General features: G+C 42.6%; 1 protein-coding gene across 1 annotated transcript in view; it reads left to right on the forward strand.

Annotated features, from left to right (window-relative positions):
• The window catches only part of LOC121002549 (nucleotide-binding oligomerization domain-containing protein 1-like), a 104,157-nt gene that overhangs the window by 67,316 nt on the left and 11,024 nt on the right, over nt 1-25,817 (forward strand). Inside the window, exons 5-6 of the mRNA XM_040433992.1 lie at nt 11,403-11,486; nt 24,788-24,871. Of these exons, the coding sequence (XP_040289926.1) occupies nt 11,403-11,486; nt 24,788-24,871 (168 nt within the window). The remainder of the gene's footprint in view (nt 1-11,402; nt 11,487-24,787; nt 24,872-25,817) is intronic.

Consider the following 25,817-nt stretch of genomic DNA (forward strand, 5'->3'; position numbering starts at 1 on the left):
AAAAATATCACATGGCCTAAGCCCTCAGGTGAACACCGTCAAAAAAATAAATTAAAAACTGTGCCAACTGTGTCACCTTACATCACTAAACGTGCAATAGCAAGCGATCAAAAAGTCATATGCACCCCAAAATAATGCTAATTAAACCATCATCTCATCCCTTAAAAATGATACCCTACCTAAGACAATCGCCCCAAAAAATAAAAATAAACTATGGCTCTCAGACTATGGAGACACTTTTTTGTTTCAAAAATGATATTATTGTGTAAAACTTAAATAAATAAAAAAAAGTATACATATTAGGTATTGCCACGTCCGTAAAAACATTCCCTATAAAAATATCACATGACCTAACCCCTCAGATGAACACCGTAATTTTTTTAAAATCAAAACAGTGTCAAAAAAGTTCTTTTTTATCACCTTACATCACAAAAAGTGTGATATCAAGCGATTAGTTTGTAAAATCAGTTTTGAATACCTTAAGGGGTGTAGTTTCTAAAATGAGGCCATCTATGGGTGGTTTGTATTATGTAAGCCTCACAAAGTGACTTCAGACCTGAACTGGTCCTTAAAAAGTGGGTGCCACATAAAGTGACACATGTCAGATTTGCTAAAAATGGCCTGGGCAGAAAGGTTAAAAATGGCTTGGTCCTGAAAGGGTTAATGTACACGTTGATTCTAGAATACCGCTGGTGCATTGCTTAACCCAAATTGCATGACGAAATATTCAAAGTGATCCTCAAGGGCGTTGAAAGCCGTTTTCAATTCATCTCCTTTCTTAATACGAATGAGGTTATACACCCCCCTGAGGTCAAGTTTAGAAAACCATTGGGCCCCCACAATCTGATTGAAAAGGTGCAGGATCAATACTAAAGGGTATTGGTTCTTGACCGTAATTCTATTCAAATCTCTATAATCTATACATGGTCTAAGAACACCATCCCTTTTGCCTACAAAGAAAAAAATAGCCCACATAAGAGATACAGAAGGTCTGATATGTTCCTTCTGTAAGCTCTCTCGTATATAATCATGCATGGCTTGATGTTCAGGACCCGATACACTATAAATCTGCCCTTAGGGAAATTTAACCCCTGGTAACAAATCGACTGAACAGCCATAGGGCCTATGAGGAGGAAGGGATTCAGTGCCGGTCTCAGCAAACACATCAGTGAAATCCCTGATGTATTCTGGGAGATCTTCGGAATTTAATACTAAACCTGCAACAAGGTTAGAAAGGCATGAATTAATACAATGTGGTCCCCATTTCTCCAGCTCACCCAACGTCCAGTTAATCACCAGATTATGTTGCTGAAGCCATGGAAGACCCAGAATAACATTATTTATCACAAATATAGAACAAATTTCTGTATGTACAGTGCAACAGTAGAATAAATGAATGGGGGCGGCACTGCTGGATGTCCCTCTTACAGGTGTAGTCTCCCTCGTACCTTGTCAGATGCACAGTACAGGTGGTGCTCAGCCCAATATATATATATATATATATATATAGATGAATCAAATCACGTAGTAATACATGTACAAACTAGTATAAAAGATAGGGCTGGGGCGGACTATTTCTCACATAGAACGCAGAATGGCGACCGCCGTTTCGCGCTACCGCGCTTCCTTGGGCCACTGACCTCATTGCGCAAGTCTGCGCCTCCTTTTAGCGTCATTACGTGTGGTTGTCATAATAACCTCTGACGCTTTTTCATTCATTAAAAACAAGTCTACACATTAACACACTATAATTATATACTACGTATACATTTCATATAAAGACACTCATGTCATTCCTCTCATTGAGACCAAGGGGACCCATGGCTGCCGCCCGAATGATCCACCTAGCCTCCTTTTGTAACAGTAAGTGGTGCCTATTTCCACCCTGTGGCATGTTCGGCAGCAGCTCAATACCTGCAAAGGTTAGACAATTTGGGTTGTCTCCATAGGTCTCGCGTACATGATTGATAAGTCTCGGGCATCCCTTTCCTATTTTTACGAAATTTACATGTTCTATGAACCTTTCATATAAGGGTCTTATTGTTTTACCTATATAAAAGGCACCGCAGCAGCATAACACTAGATACACTACGTAATTACTTCTGCACATAATGAATTGGGTTACCTTATGGTATATACCTCCAAACATCAAGGATTTCTTCTGACAATTGTATCTACAAAATCAACAATTGGCACATTTGTAATTGCCTATCGGTTTCCTTCCTGTTAGCCAGTTAGTTATTTTATTTTCACTGTAGTGGCTCCTCACTAACCTATCTTGTAATGTGTGACATCTCCTAAAAGTTACCAGTGGCTTATTTTCCACGAATTCCTTCAGACTCTCCTCATTCCTAATATGTCTCAGTTGCTTCGATGACATGTCTGATTAAATCCGCTGCGGGGCTAAACTTAAAAGCAAACGCAAACCTCCCCTTGTTCTTTTCACTATTTTTTAGCAGTTTTTCTTGTGTGTACAAATCCACTGTATTCATAGCTGCCTCTATGTTCTTTTCTGGAAAGCCTCTCCTAAGCAACCTCTCTTATAAATCAAGGGCCTGTTTGATATACTCCTCTTTTGTGTTGTTGATTCTTTTCAACCTAATGAATTGTCCACAAGGGACTGATTTTTTCACGCTAAGCGGGTGAAAACTGTCATGGTGCAGTAGCAAAATAGTAGCAGTAGGTGTTCGATAGCTCCCAGTGCTGATAATCCCATCCTTAACAATAACAGAAACGGCAAGAAACTCCAAAGATGTACCACCATAATTAAGTGTGAATTTCATATTCATATCGTTGGTTGCATTGAGGAAAGATACAAATTCCCTGCACTGGGATTCAGTACCTGAACACATCATTAATACATCATCTACGTAGCAAAGAAAAAGCTGCGTGTAGCAGAGGTAAGGGTTTTTTGTGGAGAAGATATACTTGTCCTCAAATGTAGCTAAATACAAGTTGGCAAAAGTGCATGATACCGATGTACCCATCGCCGTCCCGTATATTTGTTTGAACCACTGTTCGCCGAATTTGAACACATTGTTAGTAAGAACAAAGTTTAAATTTTTTTCAATGAACTGGCGATAAAGATCACTTTTAACAGTATTGCCCAAAACATCTATTACTGCTCTCACACCCTCCCTATGCGGTATGCTGGTGTATAGGCTTTCAACATCTAGCGACAATAGGCTAAATCCCTCCTGCCAGGAGGAAATCGCCAGTGTCACCCAGGTAAGTAAGGGCTTTTTTAAGAAGTGGTCTAAGGAGCCAGTCGATGTATTTGGGAAGCGGTTCAGTCACTGACCCGATCCCTGCCACAATGGGGCAGTCCGAGGTTTGGGTCAGTGACTTGTGAACCTTGGGTACAAAGTACCATGTTGGTTTTTTAGGGTAAAGTGGTACCAGTTTATCAATAATACTGCTAGGAAGGAAATCCACATCTATATATTTATCAAGTAATTTTTTAAGCTGCATCTGTATGACTGATGTAGAGTCACTTGCTAATTTCTCATACACAGAAGTATCTCCTAGCTGTCTATTTGCTACCTCTGGTCATTAAAACTACATTCCCACCCTTGTCCACTGGTTTCACAATTATGTCATCATGTGTGCTAAGCCAATGTAAGGGTACTTTTTCTTTTTTACTAACATTTTCATACGCTCTGGGATACACCAGAGCCCTAGCATCTCTCAGTACGCGTTTGTAAAATATGTCTATGCTACTTCCAGCGGGCAATAGGAAGGTCTTATCCCTCCACTAAATCTATCAAACCCCGATTCTCCTACTATGTATTCACGCAAATGCATTTCTGTAAGCAACTCTAAACATGAGACTTCAGTCTTATCAAATTTGTTCAAAATGTTGAAACCCAGGTAGTTGGTGTCTACCGGAATTTCACCATGTTTTTTAGGTTGCTGTTGTATCGGCTTCTCATTGAATATTGTGACGAGACCAATCTTGCCACATTGCATTGGAGAAGCCTGGTTGCCCGCCTGCTTCCCATGTTGAAACGCTTGATTTTCCTCTGCAAAGACATGAAAGCCGGGTCATTTGGTACTTGCCCTATGTGAACAGTGATACCCCAAGACTTTGGCTCCATGGCGATTCTATTGTATTCGTGTAGTCTGAGTGCCATTCACCTAATAATATGCACTCAGACCTGAGCTATCTGGGGACATGTTAAATGTCTGTGTTTACTGTAATGGTTGTGACATTGTATATTTGAATAGTGATTTCTGTCCTGTTGCCCCCACGTGTACAATGGCGATGTCCCTTTGTCCTGAGAGATAATTGAATTACTCCTCGGGTGTCTCCAGGGCAGAGAGGAGGAAACCAGGATGCATTGTGGGGATGTATTGTGTCTGTGTATCCTGAATTGCTGCCTCTGTCCTTGGAGATAAATTGGATTACTTCCCAATTATCTCCAGGACAGAAGACTCTGTAAAATTGTGTATTCTCCTGCCTGTGATAATTACATTAACCCATTGTGTGAGGTAATTGTATCACAGGCAGAGGGGAGGATTTTGTGTGGGAGTGTTTGAGTGTATTGTACGGGGTTACTGGTTGTTTTACAAAACCCTGTGGTACTAATGTGTAAGAATGTGTATAAGAACAATAAACACACAGCTCTGGCTGTCCACTGCTTTACCCTCAACACAGAGCTTGGTCTCGTTCTTGGGGAGATTCACTGTATGCTGTTACAGACTGATTCAGTGGCGTAGGGATCTCCATAGCAACCATAGCTGTGGCTATGGGGCCCTACGCCACTGGGGGCCCGTCCGGGCCGCCTTCTGTTGATTTATTTATTTTTTATTTACATACACACCACACACAGGCAGCCGGCCCGAGCCGTGCCTCGGGCCTGGCTGGGGAGGAGTCAGGACTGGAGCAGGGCGCACGCAGGGCCGGGCCGACACAGAGGCTGGGGAGGCTCCAGCCAGGCCACTGAGTAAGATCCGATGGTATATTCTAACCCCCAGGCATTCCCATGGTGACGGGGACGCTTGCCTGGGGGTTAGAATATACCATCGGATCTGAGTTTTCACGAGCTCAGTGAAATCGTAAAAACTCAAATCCGATGGTATATTCTAACCCCCAGGCGTTCCCATGGTGACAGGGACGCTTGCCTGGGGGTTAGAATATACAAGGGCCACGCCGCTCACAGGAGTATATTTATAAACTAATCAGTAACTAACTACTTTAACTTTAATCATTGACATTGCTGATCTCTTCACTGGGATATCTTACTCTGTCTTAGCTCCGGTAACAGCAGGCAGTGCGGGAAGGCGGCGCTCACTCACTGACGTCACGCGCCTGCGCCCCCTAGTGGGAGGAGCAGGCGCGTGACGTCAGTGAGTGAGCTCCGCCCTCCTGCACTGCCTGCTGTTACCGGAGCTAAGACAGAGTAAGATATCCCAGTAAATAGATCAGCAATGTCAATGATTAAAGTTAAAGTTACTGATTAGTTTATAAATGTACTCCTGTGAGCGTCGGGGAGGGGGATCTGTGGATGTTACTGTTTAGGGGAGGGGGATCTGTGGATGGCACTATTTAGGGGAGGGGGGATCTGTGGATGGCACTATTTAGGGGAGGGGGATCTGTGGATGGCACTGTTTAGGGGAGGGGGATCTGTGGATGGCACTGTTTAGGGGAGGGGGATCTGTGGATGGCACTGTTTAGGGGAGGGGGATCTGTGGATGGCACTGTTTAGGGGAGGGGGATCTGTGGATGGCACTGTTTAGGGGAGGGGGATCTGTGGATGGCACTGTTTAGGGGAGGGGATCTGTGGATGGCACTGTTTAGGGGAGGGGGATCTGTGGATGGCACTGTTTAGGGGAGGGGGATCTGTGGATGGCACTGTTTAGGGGAGGGGATCTGTGGATGACACTATTTAGGGGAGGGGGATCTGTGGATGGCACTATTTAGGGGAGGGGGATCTGTGGGTGGCACTGTTTAGGGGAGGGGGGATATGTGGATGGCACTGTTTAGGGGAGGGGGATCTGTGGATGGCACTGTTTAGGGGAGGGGGATCTGTGGATGGCACTGTTTAGGGGAGGGGGATCTGTGGATGGCACTGTTTAGGGGAGGGGTATCTGTGGATGGCACTGTTTAGGGGAGGGGTATCTGTGGATGGCACTGTTTAGGGGAGGGGATCTGTGGATGGCACTATTTAGGGGAGGGGGATCTGTGGATGGCACTGTTTAGGGGAGAGGGATCTGTGTATGGCACTATTTAGGGGAGGGGGATCTGTGGATGGCACTATTTAGGGGAGGGGGATCTGTGGATGGCACTGTTTAGGGGAGGGGGATCTGTGGATGGCACTATTTAGGGGAGGGGGATCTGTGGATGGCACTGTTTAGGGGAGGGGGATCTGTGGATGGCACTGTTTAGGGGAGAGGGATCTGTGGATGGCACTGTTTAGGGGAGGGGGATCTGTGGATGGCACTATTTAGGGGAGGGGGATCTGTGGATGGCACTATTTAGGGGAGGGGGATCTGTGGATGGCACTATTTAGGGGAGGGGGATCTGTGGATGGCACTATTTAGGGGAGGGGGATCTGTGGATGGCACTATTTAGGGGAGGGGGATCTGTGGATGGCACTATTTAGGGGAGGGGGATCTGTGGATGGCACTATTTAGGGGAGGCGGGGGGGGCCATACATTTTTTTTGCTATGGGGCCCATGCATTTTTAGCTACGCCCCTGGACTGATTGCAACGAGTGTAAGCCGCTTGGGTGCGTTTCCTATTCGTCTGCTAGCAGCTATTTGTGAGGCGTGAGGTTCCGTTCGGGAGTTTGGTGTTCTGTAAGTAGCTGTGCCTGTAGCTCTGGAAGGGGAAGATCGCCTAAACGGTTTTAACCCCTTTTATGCCCGGGGTATCGTTACAAATATATATTATTTTTTCAAATGCAGCTTACGTCTGGATCTGTATAAATCTATTTCAAACCCCACTGTGTCGAACTGTTCAATCAGACTGTATCCCAGTCCTTTATGGAGGACTGAGACACAGTCCGGTGACAGCTCACACCCAGTAAGGTTGATGACTATGTTCTCTTTAGTGTCATTCGTGGCAACCAAGTTCACTGTGTCCAGGAGACTTGTTTCTTTCTGCGGGTTGACTTCCTGACGTCCTTTCTTTCTTTTCCTTCCACCTCTTCTGATCCTGTGTCTAAAGGGTCTCTTTTCTGTGTCTGCTCAATTGGACCATTTAAATCATCTAAGGCACTTGAGTCGGAGTCCGTAGTCCACTCTTCGCCCTACGCTGTGTGCGTCTCCTTCGTTGTTTTTTCTTATTCCACTCAAACACCTTGCCGGTGTCATAATCACACTTGTCTCTGAGGAACTCATCCTTTTTTCTTTCTTTGGTTTCTGTTTGTGTTATCACCAATTTTTTTATTTAATTTATTTTCAAAGGTCAATAATTGATTCTCTGTTAACCTGGTTTGTAATTCTTCCTTTGCTTTTTTTAAGTCTTCATTCACCACAGTGTATTCTAGTTCGTTCCTTTTTAGGACTAGCTGTAAAATCTACATGGAGAAACTCGCATAAATATTTTTCCATTTAGTAACAAAGGTGATGTCATCTTCATATTGCATCAGGTCTTTCATTAGGTTAAAAAGAATCAACAACACAAAAGAGGGGTATATCAAACAGGCCCTTGATTTATAAGAGAGGTTGCTTACGAGAGGCTTTCCAGAAAAGAACATAGAGGCAGCTATGAATACAGTGGATTTGTACACACAAGAAAAACTTCTAAAAAATAGTGAAAAGAACAAGGGGAGGTTTGCGTTTGCTTTTAAGTTTAGCCCCGCAGCGGGGGAAATGAGGAGAGACTTTAGTAATTCGTGGAAAATAAGCCACTGGTAACTTTTAGGAGATGTCACACATTACAAGATAGGTTAGTGAGGAGCCGCTACAGTGAAAATAAAATAACTAACTGGCTAACAGGAAGGAAACCAATAGGCAATTGCAAATGTGGCAATTGTTCATTTTGTAGATACAATTGTCAGAAGAAATCCTTGATGTTTGGAGGTATATACCATAAGGTAACCCAATGCATTACGTGCAGAAGTAATTACGTAGTGTATCTAGTGTTATGCTGCTGCGGTGCCTTTGATATAGGTAAAACAATAAGACCCTTATATGAAAGATTCAGAGAACATGTCAATTCGGTAATAATAGGAAAGAGATGCCCGAGACTTATCAATCATGTACGCGAGACCTATGGAGGCAACCCAAATAGTCTAACCTTTGCTGGTATTGAGCTGGTGCCGAGCACGCCACAGGGTGGAGATAGGCACCGCTTACTGTTACAAAAGGAGGCTAGGTGGATCATTCGGGCGGCAGCCATGGGTCCCCTTGGTCTCAATGAGAGGAATGACCTGAGTGTCTTTATATGAAATGAATACGTAGTATTTAATTATAGTGTGTTAATGTGTAGACTTGTTTTTAATGAATGAAAAAGCGTCAGAGGTTACTATGACAACCACATGTAATGACGCTAAAAATGAGGCGCAGACTTGCTCGATGAGGTCAGTGGCCCAAGGAAGCGCGGTAGCACGAAACGGCGGTTGCCATTCAGCGTTCTATGTGAGAAATAGTCCGCCCCAGCCCTATATTTTATACTCGTTTGTACATGGAAGAGAAAAGAATAAAGAAACGTAACTGCAACAGTGGTGAGTGCCACCTTCTTTCCTTTTTCTATTACTATGTGTTCTGTATGTACAGTATTGCCCCTATAGTCATAGAAATGTTAGATGTACAATATTCAACCATCCCTCTAGCTAGGGGCAATTATGGCGAATATAGGAAGGCGCTCATAGGGTAGTAAGGTCAATAAAAAGTGTATAGAAGTTAGACATCAATGGTTGTGCTCACCTCATGGTGTGCATACGTAGGCACAACACTCGTGAGGACAGGGGGTCGGTGCAGCCGGTATCTCTCAGTCCTCGTAGGTGGAGTAGCCAATTCTCCAGAGGAATGATATGGAACACAATGGGGAGAGTTTTGTGTACTATAACAGTACACCAATTGATACCTTCTGGCGCAAAGACACGACCTCAGTAGATAGGTAAAGGATCTTTCATTGATGAGTGACAACGCGTTTCGAAGTCAATATATTCCTTTTTCAAGTCTGTGATGTTTTAGACTTGAAAAAGGAGTATATTGACTCCAAAACGCGTTGTCACTCATCAATAAAAGAGCCTTTACCTAACTACTGAGGTTGTGTCTTTTCGCCTGAAGGTATCAATTGGTGTACTGTTATAGTACACAAAACTCTCCCCATTGTGCTCTAGCTAGGGGGGGGGAGGGGGTGGATTAAAATACAGTAACGCGTATAAGCCCACCGAGAGTACATAGAGGAAGTTCAAGGCTATGGCTAAATTATAAAGAGTAAAATTAGCGAAAGACCCTGTGTCAACTATAGTTACCGCCTCTAAAACATCCTTGGGCAGCACTATAGACCACCGATTTGTGCCGGTGACGTCACCAAGCTCACTGTTAGGCGATGCAGCACAAAGAACAGGTTATAGCTAAGCTGAACCCGGAGAACCCCTTTAAAAGGATCTGTAACCAATGTCTTAGGCCTTATACACACATCAGTGTTTTGGTCAGTGATTTCCATCAGAGATTATTGTAAGCCAAAACCAGGAATGGGGCTTACACAGATATAAGGTATAATGAAGAGATCTGCCCTGTTCTGTGTTTAGATCCGCACTCCACAGGACACCATAAGAGGTCTTGTGAATTCCTTGCCTCAGTGGCTAAGAACTGTTTTAGTAACATGAGGGGGTCATAGACAATATTAGACAGATAGTTTTAATGTTACGACTGAATCTAATATATAAAGCTGAGTGTGTGTGTATGTATGTCCGCTAAAGGAATCCGCACCATCGCATTTACAATCACGAAATTTGGCGCACAGGTACATCAGGTGTCCGGGAAGGTTTTAGACCAGCTCTCTAGGACGTACCATTCCTGAGATATTCCAAAAAAATGCATTAGCCAATAGAAGCTTGGTCACATGACCCTTATCAGCCAATAAAAGCTCGCAGGCCGTTAGCCTCCACAAACACAGTTTTACTCCAGGTTTCCATAACAACCCAGCCATTTTTCTTCACTGCTGTAAGAGAGCTTTAAAGGAAATCTGTCACCAGGATAATCGCTATTGAAGTAAGTCCATGGCCTAATAGCACTTAGTACCTTATTTCCAGATGTGCCTTGGTTCCAGTAATAGATGTTTTTATCCTTTGAAAATCCAGTTCATTTGATATGCAAATGAGCCAGTAAGGTGCCCAGAGGGGCGTCACTCTTGCAGGAAGGAGCCCAGACACACCCCCTGCCACAATGTATCCACCCTCAAAAAACAAACTTAAAACCCTGTCCCTGGTCCGATTAGGCCACACCCCCTCCCACTCCTCAGCCAACAGGGATTGAAAAAATTAAGGTAAAAATCAACTTCTGTCAGCTGCAGGGGTGGAAGGGAGGGTGACTTTCTCCCTGCAGCTCACACTCAGACAGAACAGTGCTGCTGTCTTATAGTGAGTGTTCAAAAGGACATGCCCCCGATCTGGTTAGGCCACGCCCCCTCCAACTCCTCAGCCGAAAGAGATTGAAAAAATGAAGTTAAAAATCAACTTCTAGGTCCCGCTAAGCCACGCCCCGATCTGGTTAGACCACTTAGGGAGTGGCCTAACAGATCAGGGCATGGCTTAGCCACTCCTCAGCCGACAGGGATTGAAAAAAATGAAGTTAAAACTTCTAGGTCCACGCCCCCGATTCGGTTAGGGCACGCCCCCTCCCACTCCTCAGCCGACAGAGATTGAAAAAACGAAGTTAAAAATCAGCTTCTAGGTCCTGCTAAGCCACGCCCCGATCTGGTTAGGCCACACACCCTCCCACTTCTTAGCCGACAGGGATTAAAAAAATAAAGTTAAAATCAACTTCTTTCAGCTGCAGGGGTGGGAGGGACTTTCTTCCTACAGCTCACATTCAGACAGCACAGTGCTGCTGTCTGAGAGTGAGCTGTTCAAAAGGACAACCTTGTGTTCGTCCAGGCACTGTGCCAGACGGAGGACAGGGAGTCTGAAAGCCGGACTGTCCAGACTACAACTGGACCTCTGGCTACCCTAGAGGCAGGCTGCTGTGGAGGTCACAGTTTTAAGGGACGGGCACTGTGGGGGGAAAGTGTTAAGGGGTGGGGGGCTGTGGAGGTCACTGTTAAGGGGGCGGGGTGCTTTAGATGTCACTGTTATAGTGGATAGTGTTGATAACTTTTAACAACACACACAAACATTAAATTAAATAGATTAAATATACCCGAGTGAAGCCGAGTCCCTCAGCTAGTGACTTATATACATAAAATCACAAAAATAAGAAATAAACTTTTTGTTGTGTTTTTGTAGCTTGTACAAAAATTTCATTACAGACCTTGGAGCCGAACATGTGGCAAGAATCATTCGAGAGTGCCCTTTGTTGCACCACGTGATGTGAGTATGCATTTGTTTGTATTTTTTGGCCATTAGCCAGAATCTCTTAAAGAGATACATACATCAGCTTTTGTTTCAAATGTTAGCACGCTACAGTAGAAGTGATTATTATATGTAATTTTATTATATGTAAATGAGGTTCTCCAGGGCTAAAGGAGAGGGTTGCTTTCACCACACCACATCTGTCCACAGTGTGTGTGGGTTATTTCAGCTCAGCCCGATTCACTTCAATGAAGCTGAGCTACAGTACTACACACAACTCGTGAACAGGTGTGGTGCTGATTTTGGAATAAAGCAGCCATGTTTTTTCTAGTCCTGGAGAACCCCTTGAAAAAAAAAATAGGTATTGGTTTTTCTAGATTTCATTTTTTAATCTTTCCATGTAAACTATTTCCTGTCCAGTGTCTTGAATGTCTCCTATGAAGGCACTTTTAGTACACCAGTAAGAGGATTGCTGCTATTTACATTTACTATGGAGCTGCATGTAAGAGGAGCTGGTGACTTCTTATTTTATACTAATGTAAGCCATGTTACATTAGGCTCCTATGCTTTCTAATTGATCATGCCATTAGTATAAAGAGTGACTTGTACTCCTGCTGGCCTGTTGATCCCCCACCATCATCCTGTATGTAGCACTTCCTGTTACTTTATCCAACCAAACCCATGATGCACTTCTCTTTCTTTTCCACAGCTCCACCCCTGAAAACACCCAGCTTGTTTATAGGTCTTTCCGACAGCTAGCTACATTGACACTGCCCTATCACTGTCCCTGTTGCTGCTTTGACATGTCCATGGACATAACAATAAGAAATGCTTCATGGACATGGTCATGTGCTCACAGCCCAGAACAGAACATAGAACATGGTGCCATATGAGCAATACTCATATATATATATATATAATAATTAATAAATAAATCTTATACTAATAAAATAAACACAAACCAAAATTGTGGTAGAAATTGGCCGTGGTCTTTTATTAAGGGTTACATCAATATAATACCATAACCATAATAATTAATTAAATAAATAAATAACCAATAAATAAATAAATACTCATTTTAAAAATTCATAAGTCCACAAATTATCCCCCCAGCAAAGCTGGGTGACTAACCCCCCTTCAATATCAGACCACGACTTCTTCTTCTTAATAACAGGGAGGGCGGGCGGGACGACGTCCTCTTCATCCAAGCTCCGCGGCGGACAGGCTGCGGACCTGCTGCGATCCTCTTTAAATATTCAATTTTCCCGCCCAAGAATAACCACAACCAATCAGGAAGAGGCAGAAAACAGGTACCTCAGCAACAGGTGAGCAACCAGGTACCAATCAGAATCCTCACTTAGAATTACCTCAGAAAATGTAAAGGGAATTGTATATTAAAATACAAAAGGCGGGAAAATAGTAAAGACATAAATAAATTAACCCTTAAACTAATGCTCAATGGCACCATGGTGGGCATTCAGTATAACTTCTGTGCCCACTATCATGGTGCCATATGAGCAATACTCATATATATATATATATATAATAATTAATAAATAAATCTTATACTAATAAAATAAACACAAACCAAAATTGTGGTAGAAATTGGCCGTGGTCTTTTATTAAGGGTTACATCAATATAATACCATAACCATAATAATTAATTAAATAAATAAATAACCAATAAATAAATAAATACTCATTTTAAAAATTCATAAGTCCACAAATTATCCCCCCAGCAAAGCTGGGTGACTAACCCACCAGACATGAGGGAATTATCCCACATGTCCCCCCCTAAAAACCACGGCCTTCTCTATCATGTCCTGCAAACCTGAATTAAAAATATCATTTCCTATATCAGACAAATGAACCAAATCATTCCGATAAAGGCCTGTAACAAAACCTTCTAGTTCAGTATGTCTTAAAGACCATCCATTCAGTTTAGGAAGAAATTTTTCCAAGTTTCTATTAATCCTCTTCCTTATTTTTTCCATAAAACCAAACTGCTCCCCTCTCCAAATCAGTCTTGGTATAATTTCAGAAAATATCACTGTTACATCAGGCAACATAGATTTAATACTTAACATATCTGATTTCATATGATCTAATAAATCCAAGGTCTTAATTTTGCCTAAATCATTACCACCAGCATGAATTATTAAAACATCTGGATGTGGTAATGAAACCAACTCACCCCTCAATATCGGAATGATTTGGTACCATTTTAAACCCCTGAAACCCAACCAAAAAATGGAAATAAAACAAGAACCAAAACAATTATTCTTCAAATAATTACGCTCCGCAGCCCTTCTTTCTGCCCAGAACACAAAAGAATGGCCCAGAATCCAAATAACCATCTCCTTTGGACCTGAAAAAGATCAAAATCATTAAAGAACCAGATTAGGCCTAACATACAACTTAAATCTGTTAGATTCCCATCGACCAATTCTCTTAATTATCGCTTCATTTAATCCCAGGCCGGCAGCAACTGTTGCTGCGCCAATTCGGAAAGAATGAGACGAATACTTCTCTTTACCTAGATTCAGTAATTCCAAACATTTCTTTAATACCGCATTAAATTGATAAATTGTTAAAACTGACCCATCCTCATGAATTAAAAATGACCCTTTGTTCTGAGGTCTAACTCTGAGAAAATCACCCACTGTTTTAACTGGGCACAGCCGTGATTCGTTCAACATAGCTAACTTAATCCATGTGCCTCTCGCCAGCTGATCCATTTTTGATTTTTTAATAAAAAATTCAACTGAATTAACAAATAATTTAACATCGCTAACCTCTAGTGGCGACACAGACCTTCTATTGGCTGCTACTAACTCTCCTATTCGCAGTGCCCCAAAAAATATCACCACAAAAGCAGTTTTAAATAAAATCGCTTCAAAAATTGAATATGTACACCCTTCTAATACTGACACTAAAGACCCGAGTAACTCAAAAGTGATTGGTCGTCTAACATCAGCTTTTATAAATGACCTTCTAACACCTTTCAAAAATTGTCTCACTATGAATTGATTTGAAAACGACTGATAACCAGCTACTTTATAAAAGAACGACACACCTGCAACTGATGAATGTAAAACTGAATAACTGAAACCTTTATCTAACAAAGAACAAAGAAACTGAAAAAATACATCCAAATCACAATTAAAACATGAAAGATTAAAAACTATACAAAACTGACACCATCTCTTCCACCCTAATGAGTATACTTCCCATGTACGCGGAGCTACAGACTTCTTAATAAAACTGTTGATTACGTCCGGATAAGATTCCAAACTCGCTTTGGGCACGGAATTCCAGTTTTCTCTGCCTGTGGTACTAGATAAAAGAATCTTTCCCACTGTGCGCGGGAAAGTGAATCAGCTATTTTATTATCTTTACTAGGAATATATTTAGCTTTCAACCAAACATTAAGCTCTAAACAACAATAAACCAAATAACGTAACAATCTAACAACTACTTCTGAATGAGAAGACAAGCAATTAATTGCAAATAGCACACCCTTATTATCAGTAAAAATTAAAACTCTCTTATTCCTAAACACATTACCCCAAATTACCAATGAAACCACTACAGGGAACAATTCTAACAACACTAAATTTTTATTCAAACCTAACTCAACCCACCAATCCGGCCATGGTTCAGCAGACCACTGGCCATTCAAAAATGCACCGTACCCCCATGAACCTGAGGCATCCGTAAATAAACCTAATGAGCCTGCCTCCCGGAATTCTTCCTGCCAAGCACAACGACCATTAAAATGAACTAGAAATTCATCCCACACTGCTAAATCGTCTTTAAGAACTCTGGTTATCCTAACATGAGCATATGGAGATTTTAACCCTTTCGTCGCCATATATAACCTCCGGGAAAAGACACAACCTACTGGAATGACTCTTGACGCGAAAGCCAGTACACCTAATAAGCTCTGCACTTCTTTCAGCTGAGCTTTCTTTACTGAAACGATTTTCTTAATTAACAATCTCGCTTTCTCAATTTTCTCCATAGGCAACCTGACTTCCATATTAACGGAATCAATTATAATACCTAAAAACTCGATCACCTGACCAGGCCCTACTGATTTCTCTTGTGCTAATGGAATACCAAAATACTGACAAATTTGTGAAAATCCTTCACATAAACGAGAACAATCACTAAAATTACCAACAAATAAAAAAATCATCTAAATAATGTATAACGTTCATAGAACCCAACTCTTTAATAACAACCCAGTTCAAAAAGGAAGAAAATGACTCAAAGTAAAAACAAGACCAAGAAAACCCCATTGGTAAACATTTATCAAAGAAAAATTGACCGTTAAAATGAAAACCTAATGAATTAAAACCTATTGGATCTACTGGCAAAAGACGAAAAGCGGCCTTAATGTCTGCCTTTGCCATAAAACACCCTTCCCCAACTGTACGTATAAGAGAAACAGCATCATCAAAAGAAGTATAAGCTACCGACGCTATATCCTTGTCCAAAGAATCATTCAAAGACTCTTTAGCTGGATATGATAAATGGTGGATCAATCTAAACTCATTAGGATTTTTCTTTGGTACAATTCCCAAAGGAGAAACCCTAAAATCAGAAAAAGGGGGGGAATTAAAAGGGCCAGCTATCCTACCTTCTCTCAACTCTTTCACAATCTTATCCTCAACAATATCTAAATGCTTCCTAACTGATGGCAAATTATCATTTATTAAACAACCTTTCCCAGTAAATTTAGGTACATAAAAACCATTAACAAAACCTCTATGAATTAGCTCCGCCTTCAGACGGTCTGGAAACAAATCTAGCCATGGAAGCATTTTTTCCCATTTCACTGGTGTCTGCGCTTTTTGAAAAATCTCTGTTTGATTGATTTTGTACAGCGGTTTGGTTAGATTTCTTAAAACACCGAAAAACAGGGTGTGCGCCCGAGCAAAATGAACACTCGTGCCTGTATCTACAATTGTTCAGCCATCTGCACGCTGACTCATTATATGCGAAACAAACACCTTTTTTCGCAACAGCACCAGACACCATTGAATTAGACCTAACCTGAAAACCACTTTTTTGCGGCAACATTAAACTAAGCCAAAGACCCACGTCCTTAGATCCCCAACTCATGTTACTATGTACCGCTAATTTCTGACGAAAAGTTTCATCATATGTAAACCATGCGAAGCCCCCAAAATTGCGGTAAGCCTCTAAAATGGAGTCCATATGCTGAAACAGACCAACACTACTATTAGGATGCTTTGCGCAAAATACTGAAGAATAGATGAAAAAGGCCTGTAGCCAATTATTAAAAGATCTTGGCGCAACCCTCTTCCTATCTTCCTCCTTCTCAAATGATTTCTTCTCAATTTTAAATGAATCCTTTGCAGAAGGGAGCAACGATAAAATATCAATGTACTCCCTCCTCCAAATTTTCTCCTTAACCGACTGAGATAAATGAAACCCCAAAGGAGAGCCGTCACATGTCAACGCTTCCTTTAAACAGGTCTCACTTATGCCAGCTCCATTATCTAAAACTAAACTATTAGCTGACTTATTACTGATCACAATATCAGCACCTGCATCAGCTGAAATATCCTTCCACACTGACGCAGGCTGATCTACTGTAACAGGCGCACTAGCTGCAGCCCATTCCGAAAACAATTTAGCTAAGCTAATTAACAATTTACTATCATTATTTCCTATGTTGGTGGGCAAAGCAAAGCTCTGCCCACATATCTCCTCACCAGTCTCCGGTCCTTGGTCCATGCTGGGGGCGCTGGAGGCCGGCAGTTGCGCTCTACTCAAAACCCCAGGTTGCGATACCGCACATCTGGAGGAGGAGCGCACACTGCTACCTTTCCTGGAACTTGCTTCTGGTGGCGAATAAGCCCTCTTCGGCCGCTTGATCCGTTTTGAAGAACGCGATTCAGCGCACTGGGACGCGCTTCTTGATGACATCACAGACGCCGTCGCTTCTTCCTTGACGTCATCACGCCGCGCGACGTCACGTGAACGCGCATCTTCTTCCTCAGCCGAGCAGCCGTCCTCCAAACATCGCTGAAGCCACGCCTCCCCTCCTCTTGACTCGGCGCGATGAATCAGTCTCTGCAGGAGCTCTTCCATCAGGAACGGTAAGTTCTGGCTTTCTTTCTAGCTGGACTGTAAGCGGACTCTACTTCAGAATCTTCGGCTACTTGAACCTCTTGCCTCGGCGCTGCTTCGCTCCTTCAAACGCCACACTGCTACTTGACTCCGCTTTCTTTAATATTCTTCAGTCCGCCGCCACTTCTCCGCTTCTTTACAGCTATATTCGGCTACTGCCCCTCCGCCGCTCGCTTCCGCCTGGAGATGCCGACGAAGCAAATAGCTCTTTTGCAGCTACGCCGGCAATATACCAGGGCTTCAGACGACGACCTCTGCCTCCAGGCTACGACGTCCTCTTCATCCAAGCTCCGCGGCGGACAGGCTGCGGACCTGCTGCGATCCTCTTTAAATATTCAATTTTCCCGCCCAAGAATAACCACAACCAATCAGGAAGAGGCAGAAAACAGGTACCTCAGCAACAGGTGAGCAACCAGGTACCAATCAGAATCCTCACTTAGAATTACCTCAGAAAATGTAAAGGGAATTGTATATTAAAATACAAAAGGCGGGAAAATAGTAAAGACATAAATAAATTAACCCTTAAACTAATGCTCAATGGCACCATGGTGGGCATTCAGTATAACTTCTGTGCCCACTATCATTACAGCTACTTTGATAAAGAATGTTGATGCAAACAAGAAAGCGCCTTTAAGCTGGCCATAGAGAAGACCATTTTTTTTATGGGGGGGGGAGATATCACTAGTAAGTGTCTCATGTCTTTGTTTCCATCTCAATGGATTTTAACCTACCAATCCACCTGCAGGAGATGTATATTGCTTCAGGTTTCTGAAATCTACGTTGCCAAAGGTACCTACCTATACACTAGATAAACAAGAGACACGCATGCTGATTTCAGCAGGTCTGTCTGACCATCTCAAGTGTCAGATTGTTCTGACTTTTCCCCAGCGGCAGATGTTGGTGATAAGGAGGATCTACCATGTTACTGTGTTCTGTGTGTCCACCCAGTGATGAAGCTGAGTCACTATGCCAGAATCTGGAGTGATAATCTAGGTACTCAGTAGAAATTGTCACTTCGATCCGATGAAGGGGTTCTTCAGTTCTGATGATCTATGCTCTGGATAGATTATCAGCCAGTGGTGTACACACAATTCATGGGGCCCCGGTGCGAAACTGATCCATGGGGCCCCCGCCCCATCGCCGCCCCCCCCCCCCCAACCTGCCTCCACCCCCCCGTGCCGCACGCGCGCGCGCGTGTGTGTATGTGTGTGTATATATATATATATATATATTATATACTGTATTAGTAAAGAAGTAAAGCAACTGCAGCGTTCACCTGTATTCGTAATGGGAGGCACGGATTGAAGCCCGGACTCGGCTTAACAAAGTAAAAAAAGAGGATGAAATCCAGCTTCCCATAAAAACGATGACTTTATTCTTGTTGCGGTAAAAAACATACATGGACACCACAGTCTACGTGTTTCGGACAGTAACATCTTAGTCCTTATTCATGACAGAGCAAAAGGTGAAAGAAAACCCACTTCCTTTTAAGACAAATACAACCCTTGTGCTGATTAACCATTCCCATCACATGATTGCAAGGGGGGGGAGAAAAAAACAAAAAGTATCCTGCCCTATCAGGGGAGGTGATCACAAATCCAAGCTTCTGAGTATAGAAGCGTTTTGGATGTTTAGTTTTGGGAGCTGCGCACCTAATGGTTTAAATAAAAAACATGATTTGGTTTTACAATATAAATAGAAAAAAATTCTTGTTTTTTAAATGTGATTTAACAAGTGTATGCACACACTGGGTGTCTCCTTTGCTGTTTTTTTCTCCTCCCCTCGCAATCATGTGTTGGGAATGGTTAATCAGCACAGGGGTTGTATTTGTCTTAAAAGGAAGTGGGTCTCTTTCACCTTTTTGCTCTGTCATGAATAAGGACTAAGATATTACTGTCCGAAACGCATAGACTGTGGTGTCCATGTATGTTTTTTACTGCTACAATAATAAAGTCATCGTTTTTATGGGAGGCTGGATTTCATCCTCTGTATATCACTATATACAAGAGGATGATTATATACGGTATAACATCTTCTTGTATATAGTGATATAGTGGACCACGCTGATGATATAACCTGGGTATCTCCTGTATATAATTATATATGTACAGCTGGTATAAGTTATACATCTTGTATATAGTGATATGGACCATGCTGGTATAACCTGGGTATCTCCTGTAAATAAATATATATATGTACAGCTGGTATAAGTTATACATCTTCTTGTATGTAGTGATATGGACCTCGCTGATGATATAACCTGGGTATCTCCTGTATAAATTATATATGTACAGCTGGTATAAGTTATACATCTTGTATATAGTGATATGAAGTATGTATCCACTGGACTCTGGGGTCGAGTGGAGGGTGGACCATAGGCGCAAAACACAACCAGAGTTTGTTTCAAACCAATAGTTTTTTTTATTATTTTTGTTATCATGACTATCACGATAACAAAAATAATTTTAAAAAAAAACTATTGGTTTAAAAACAAACTCTGGTTGTGTTTTGCGCCTATGGTCCACCCTCCACTCGACCCCAGAGTCCAGTGGATACATACTTCATACACTGACCCAGACGGCGGCCTGGCCCCCGCCAAAGGTGAACACGGACATAACCGGCAGCACCAACCAGCAACACTTAAACCACTCCTACTCGCCTCCAGTATAGTTGCACCGAACATTAGGTGCAACAACAACAGGTGAGCAGTACCACTCTTCCTGTATTTGGAAGCTTGTTCTGAACCTACTCACAGTATGAGCGCCTCTTTCCTCCTTTGGCCACTTTTTTCTATATAGTGATATGGACCATGCTGGTATAACCTGGATATCTCCTGTAAATAAATATATATATGTACAGCTGGTATAAGTTATACATCTTCTTGTATATAGGGATAAGGAGCATGCTGGTATAACCTAGGTATCTCCTTATATGATTATATATTTACAGCTGGTATAAGTTGTACATCTTAATATACCAGAAGATGTATAACTTATACCAGGCCAGCTCACATATAATAATATACAGAACATACCAAGGCCAGATAGTAACTATTACCTGCTGGGCTGGCTGAAAGCAGCTGAATCAACCTGCTGAAAGTCAGTGGCAACTGGCAAGGCTGAATGTTGGAGGCTGGCTGGGCTGAGTGTGGGCTCTGGCTGGCTAAATGAGTGCTGCTCCTGGGCCTGGCTCAGGCTGGCAGAAATGTCTGGCAGAGAGAGAGAGAATGAGGCGAGGTGGGGTGAGTGACTGTAGTATAGAGTCAAACTACTGGGCAAGTGGGCAGTGGCAGACTAGCAGTGGCTCCCACGCTCCTCTGTTCCCAACTTCCTGCTGGACCTGCAGCGCTGATAACTTTGTGCTGTCACGTAAGCGCGCAGTGTGATCCGGACATGCTGCCAGGCCCTGCCCCCTGCCATTGGTACTTAAAGTGACCATGCCTGAGCCGGACACGCCATCCCATCATCCATAACAACAAAAAAGGGGAACTTCTGGCTTTCTGTCCTGGCCTTACGCTGGACCAGGAGTCTAAAAACTGGACGTCTGGCCACCCTAAGAGCAGCAGTGGCAGAGAGACTGAGGCAAGCAGCAGCCATTTCAGTCAGATTAGAGCAGAGTGGCTGTAATCTGACTAAAATGGCTGCTGCTGGCCTCAGTGAGTCTCTCTGCCACTGCAGAGAGACCTCATATCAGCCAACTCAGCCCCCATCAGACCTCAGATCAGCCCAAAGACCCCCATCACCATCAGACCCCCACTCAGCCCCCATCAGACCTCAGATCAGCCCAAAGACCCCCATCATCATCAGACCCCCACTCAGCCCCCATCAGACCTCAGATCAGCCCAAAGACCCCCACTCAGCCCCCATCAGACCTCAGATCAGCCCAAAGACCCCCATCAGACCCCCACTAAGCCCCCATCAGACCTCAGATCAGCCCAAAGACCCCCACTCAGCCCCCATTAGAACTCAGATTAGCCCAAAGACCCCCAGGTCCCACAGTCAGCCCCCATCAGACCTCAGATCAGCCCAAAGACCCCCACTCAGCCCCATTGGCTCAGATCAATCAACGGCGGCAGCTCAGAGTGATCCCCATTCCCCCAGGCCCCAATACTTACCTTTTCTGCGCCGTGGGGCTACTCTTCCTCTTCGGGCCTCCGGCAGAAGTCGCACTCCGCTCCTCTCTCTGTCTTCCCAGCCGGCGCTGCACTGTCACCTGACAGCGTGCAGCATCAGGTCACAGTGCGCGCACTACGTCCTGACGCTGTACGCACTCAGGACAGTGAAGCGCCGGCCTGGGAGGGGAGGGTAAGTATATTAAAGGGGGGGGGCGGCGGGCCGCGAGGAAATGATGAGCACTGGGCGGCAGGCCCAGGTACTACAGTACACAGCACTACTGCATGGCGGAGCCAGGGGTCCACAGGCGCCCGGGCCCCCTGGAGTGCCTGGCCGGTCACAACTGCGACCCCTGTATGTACGCCAGTGTTATCAGAATCTGATCGGCAGGGGTCCAACACCCGGGATACACCTGCCGATCAGCTGTTTGAGAAGGCAGCGGTGCTGGCACTAGCGCCGCGGCCTACTCGCTGTTTACCGCAGGCCCAGTGACGTCACGCCGATCAGATGCTGATGATCTATCCAGAGGATAGATCATCAGTTTAAAAGAACTGCAGAACCCCTTTAAATGACTATTCATAATAATTGTGTCTAAACAGATATCTTATTTACATTGGAAAATCATGCAACTTGACTGTACAACATTTTATAAATTGTGCTAGTTGTGCTGAGGATACAGTGCTAGGAGCCAAAGAAGCAAGTACTGTATGAAAGTGTCACATATTCTTGTGTCCAGGCTCCATTCAGAGCCAGGTGTATAAAAGAAGCTGCATTATATTTATCATGTGAATATGTTCAGAGGAGACATAGCAGCGAAGCTAATGCATCAGTTGTGTCTGCCATAACGGAGCAGGTCATGTCAGCAGCCCTACAAGTAACAGTGTGCGCACAGTGTTGGAACCCTACATTTAGAGGATACTCCAAGCTATACTCCAAGTTATACGTTACAGGGGTTTTCTGAGACATTTTTCCAAACTACTATGTTGGATTGCTTGTGGAAAGAATAGACTTTTGAATTTACCCATATAAAGTGCTGTTGACCTCCTGTTGCAGCATTGGCCATGTGACTCTCTGATTTCGGCACTTGCGCTGACGTGTTGTTCCAGAAAAGAAACCTTTTTCAGTCCTAGCAATGTATTTCCAGCACAGCCATGCACAGAATTCTGGCTGGGCTAACTCCTGACAGATACACCCAGAGATCGGAAGCAGCACAAGTGAACTCAGTCAATCTAGATCCTATATCAGAAAAATCCAACATTTTATATTTTTGGGCCCTATGTTGTAAATCTTCTTTATATGATGATAATGTGGGCAGGAACTTCTCGGTGAGTAATCTTGAATTTTACCCTTTTACATCTCAATCAGATGCTCTAAATAGATTCAGACGGATTCAGGAACTTGTTGAGAGGGAGCTAGTCAAACTGAATTTGTTTATTTTCACAGTTGAAATGTTCCCATAATTTCGCTAGAGAAGAATAGGTTGCCTCAGAGTAACTGAAAAGTAATCATGACCTCCATATGAGAGTGGCAGATAAGGGGATCTATCATCGTTCTGAATGCAGGCTTATATGTCAAATCTAATTTGGATATGCTTAATGATAGGGTCACTTATCGTAGAGTCTCATTCACTTCAATGGGAGCAGAGCTGTAGTTGCAAGCGCCGTCCATTACAATGTGATGTGTAGTTTGCCGCCAACTTTTGACGACAGAGCTACAAAGAATAGTTGATTGGCGGGGTGTCAGACCCCAACATTCAGCTATTGATGGCCTATCCTATATAGTAGTATAGGAAATCACTTTAAAAAGATTGTGAACCCGTTTAAGAATGTTTTTTTTTTAAATGGAGATTATTTTTTCCAAGTAGAGGAGTGTCAATGGGGGCTCGTTAGTCCCCTTCATTCGCATATATTTACAGGTGAAACTCGAAAAATTTGAATATCGTGCAAAAGTCCATTTATTTCAGTAATGCAAATTAAAAGGAATTGCATTAATGCAACTTAAAAGTAGAATATTGGGAAAAGGTTCAATATTCTAGGCTCAAAGTGTCACACACAACTAATTAATCCATACCCCCTGAGCAAAGGGTACCTAAAAATTGTGACTTTGGGGTTTCATAAGCTGTAATCCATAATTATCCAAATTATAAAAAAATAAAGGCTTGAAATATCTCGCTATGCATGTAATGAGTCTATCTCATATGTTAGTTTCACCTTTTAAATTGGATTACTGAAATAAATGAACTTTGCACGATATTCAAATTTTTCAAATTTCACCAGTATATGTGCGTGTGGGAGGAAAATTTCCTGTTGAATCCCAACAGTCCTTTTTCCATGTCAATTAAATGGTTTGGTCATTTTATTGATGACTTATTGTTCATATGAAGTGCAACTGCATTGGAGTTTAACCGGTTTGTCAAAATTTGCTGCGCAGTTCCTGTGTGGATTATCTTCACCTGGATTTAATAAAAACATGAAGATATTTTTGGTACTTGGAATTGTTTTGAGAATTGATTCTAGTGCTGGGTACCACACCATTTTCTTATCATAGTTTCAGTCCAGTGTTTTGAACCACTGATACAGTATATATAGTTGTAAACTAACAATAGTCTGCTCTACCATTCAGGATTGTTAAACTTTTGCGCCGACTGCTAGAGGAATGTATTATGTTGTATTTTTCTTTCTTGGATATTCGACTTTACTGTTTTAATTCAAGTACTGTAAGTGACCCAACGTTTTGCTCAAGTTCACATTCACTTTAAAATGACGGATGCTGGAGGGCATTGCACCATTTGCCGTCTTTAAAATGTGGCCCTTCATACATTATAGGGAACAATTTAGAAAAATATAATTTTATGAAAATATCTTTACTGTGTGTAAAACAGAGGAGTATATGCCTAACTTAGAAGATATTCTGTACTGAAATGTTTCAGTGACATTTTATTAGTGCATATGGAATAAATATTGTCTAAAATCTAATTGAATTATCTGGAATTTCTGGAATCATCTTCTTTATAATCTTTTTTATAACTTGCTGTTTGTGCAGGTTGGGGTACAATAAGTTTACTGGTGTGGGTGGAAGACAAATTGCAGAAGCTTTACAAACCAGCACCCACATTTATGAAGTGGGGTAAGTAGAACTTTGCCATAAAACAATTTCTGAAAAATACTTTTCAGTTTTATATCTTTATGAATTATTTTTGCCATTGATTTCTACTTCTAGAAATCTGTGAGTTACTCCAAAGAAAGATGATGGTGTTGCTCCTTCAATTAGAGAATCAGTCAGGTTTATACAGTAGTTGGTGGTCCCCCAACAATTTTCAGGTTCATAGCTGATTCTTCCCCATCCCCACCAATGTATTGAAATGGTTTTCTGAGTTCTAGATATTGTTGACCTATCCTCAGGTTAGGTTATCAAAATTAAATTGGTGGGGGTCCGATACCTGGTACCCCACCGAATAGCTGTTCTCAGCAGCTGCCCGGTTCTCTTTTAAGGTTGAGATCTGCTTTAAACACTAAGAGGAATGTTGGAACTTAATATTGCATACTGTTTCAACTTTCAGCTCATTAACAGCACAGTACTGTATACTGTAAGCTCCCTCTAGTGGTAACTAAAAGTAATCAGAATAATCACCAAAAAATGAAACTGACTTTCGTATATATGAAAATCCAAAAGACTTTATTATAAATATATATGAACAATACATACATGCATGATAAAAGAAGGCAGCACAAGGCAGGACACACAGATGAGGAGCAGGACCCAAGGAGAGGCCGGGAGATCAGTGCACGAAAATAACAACAGGGAAAAAAGAATGCTAGCTAAAAAAGCATACCTCAAAACCTCATGACAGCAACGCCCCAAGCAAAGTGCAAAGGAGGCAATTGTAGAGATTGAGGTTAAAGTACAAGGACAAGATTAAACATACCCTGAGTGGTGCAAAGATCTCTCGGCCGACTCCTGACCTAATGCCGTTTCGCCAGTAAACCTGGCTTCTTCCGGGGATATAATAACATAGCAGCACCTGGCAGTCGGTCTAGTTTTGGTGGTAAACAAGTCTGGCTGTTTCCTTCCA

Source organism: Bufo bufo, chromosome 5 (assembly GCF_905171765.1).
Source record: "Bufo bufo chromosome 5, aBufBuf1.1, whole genome shotgun sequence".
NCBI lineage: Eukaryota > Metazoa > Chordata > Amphibia > Anura > Bufonidae > Bufo > Bufo bufo.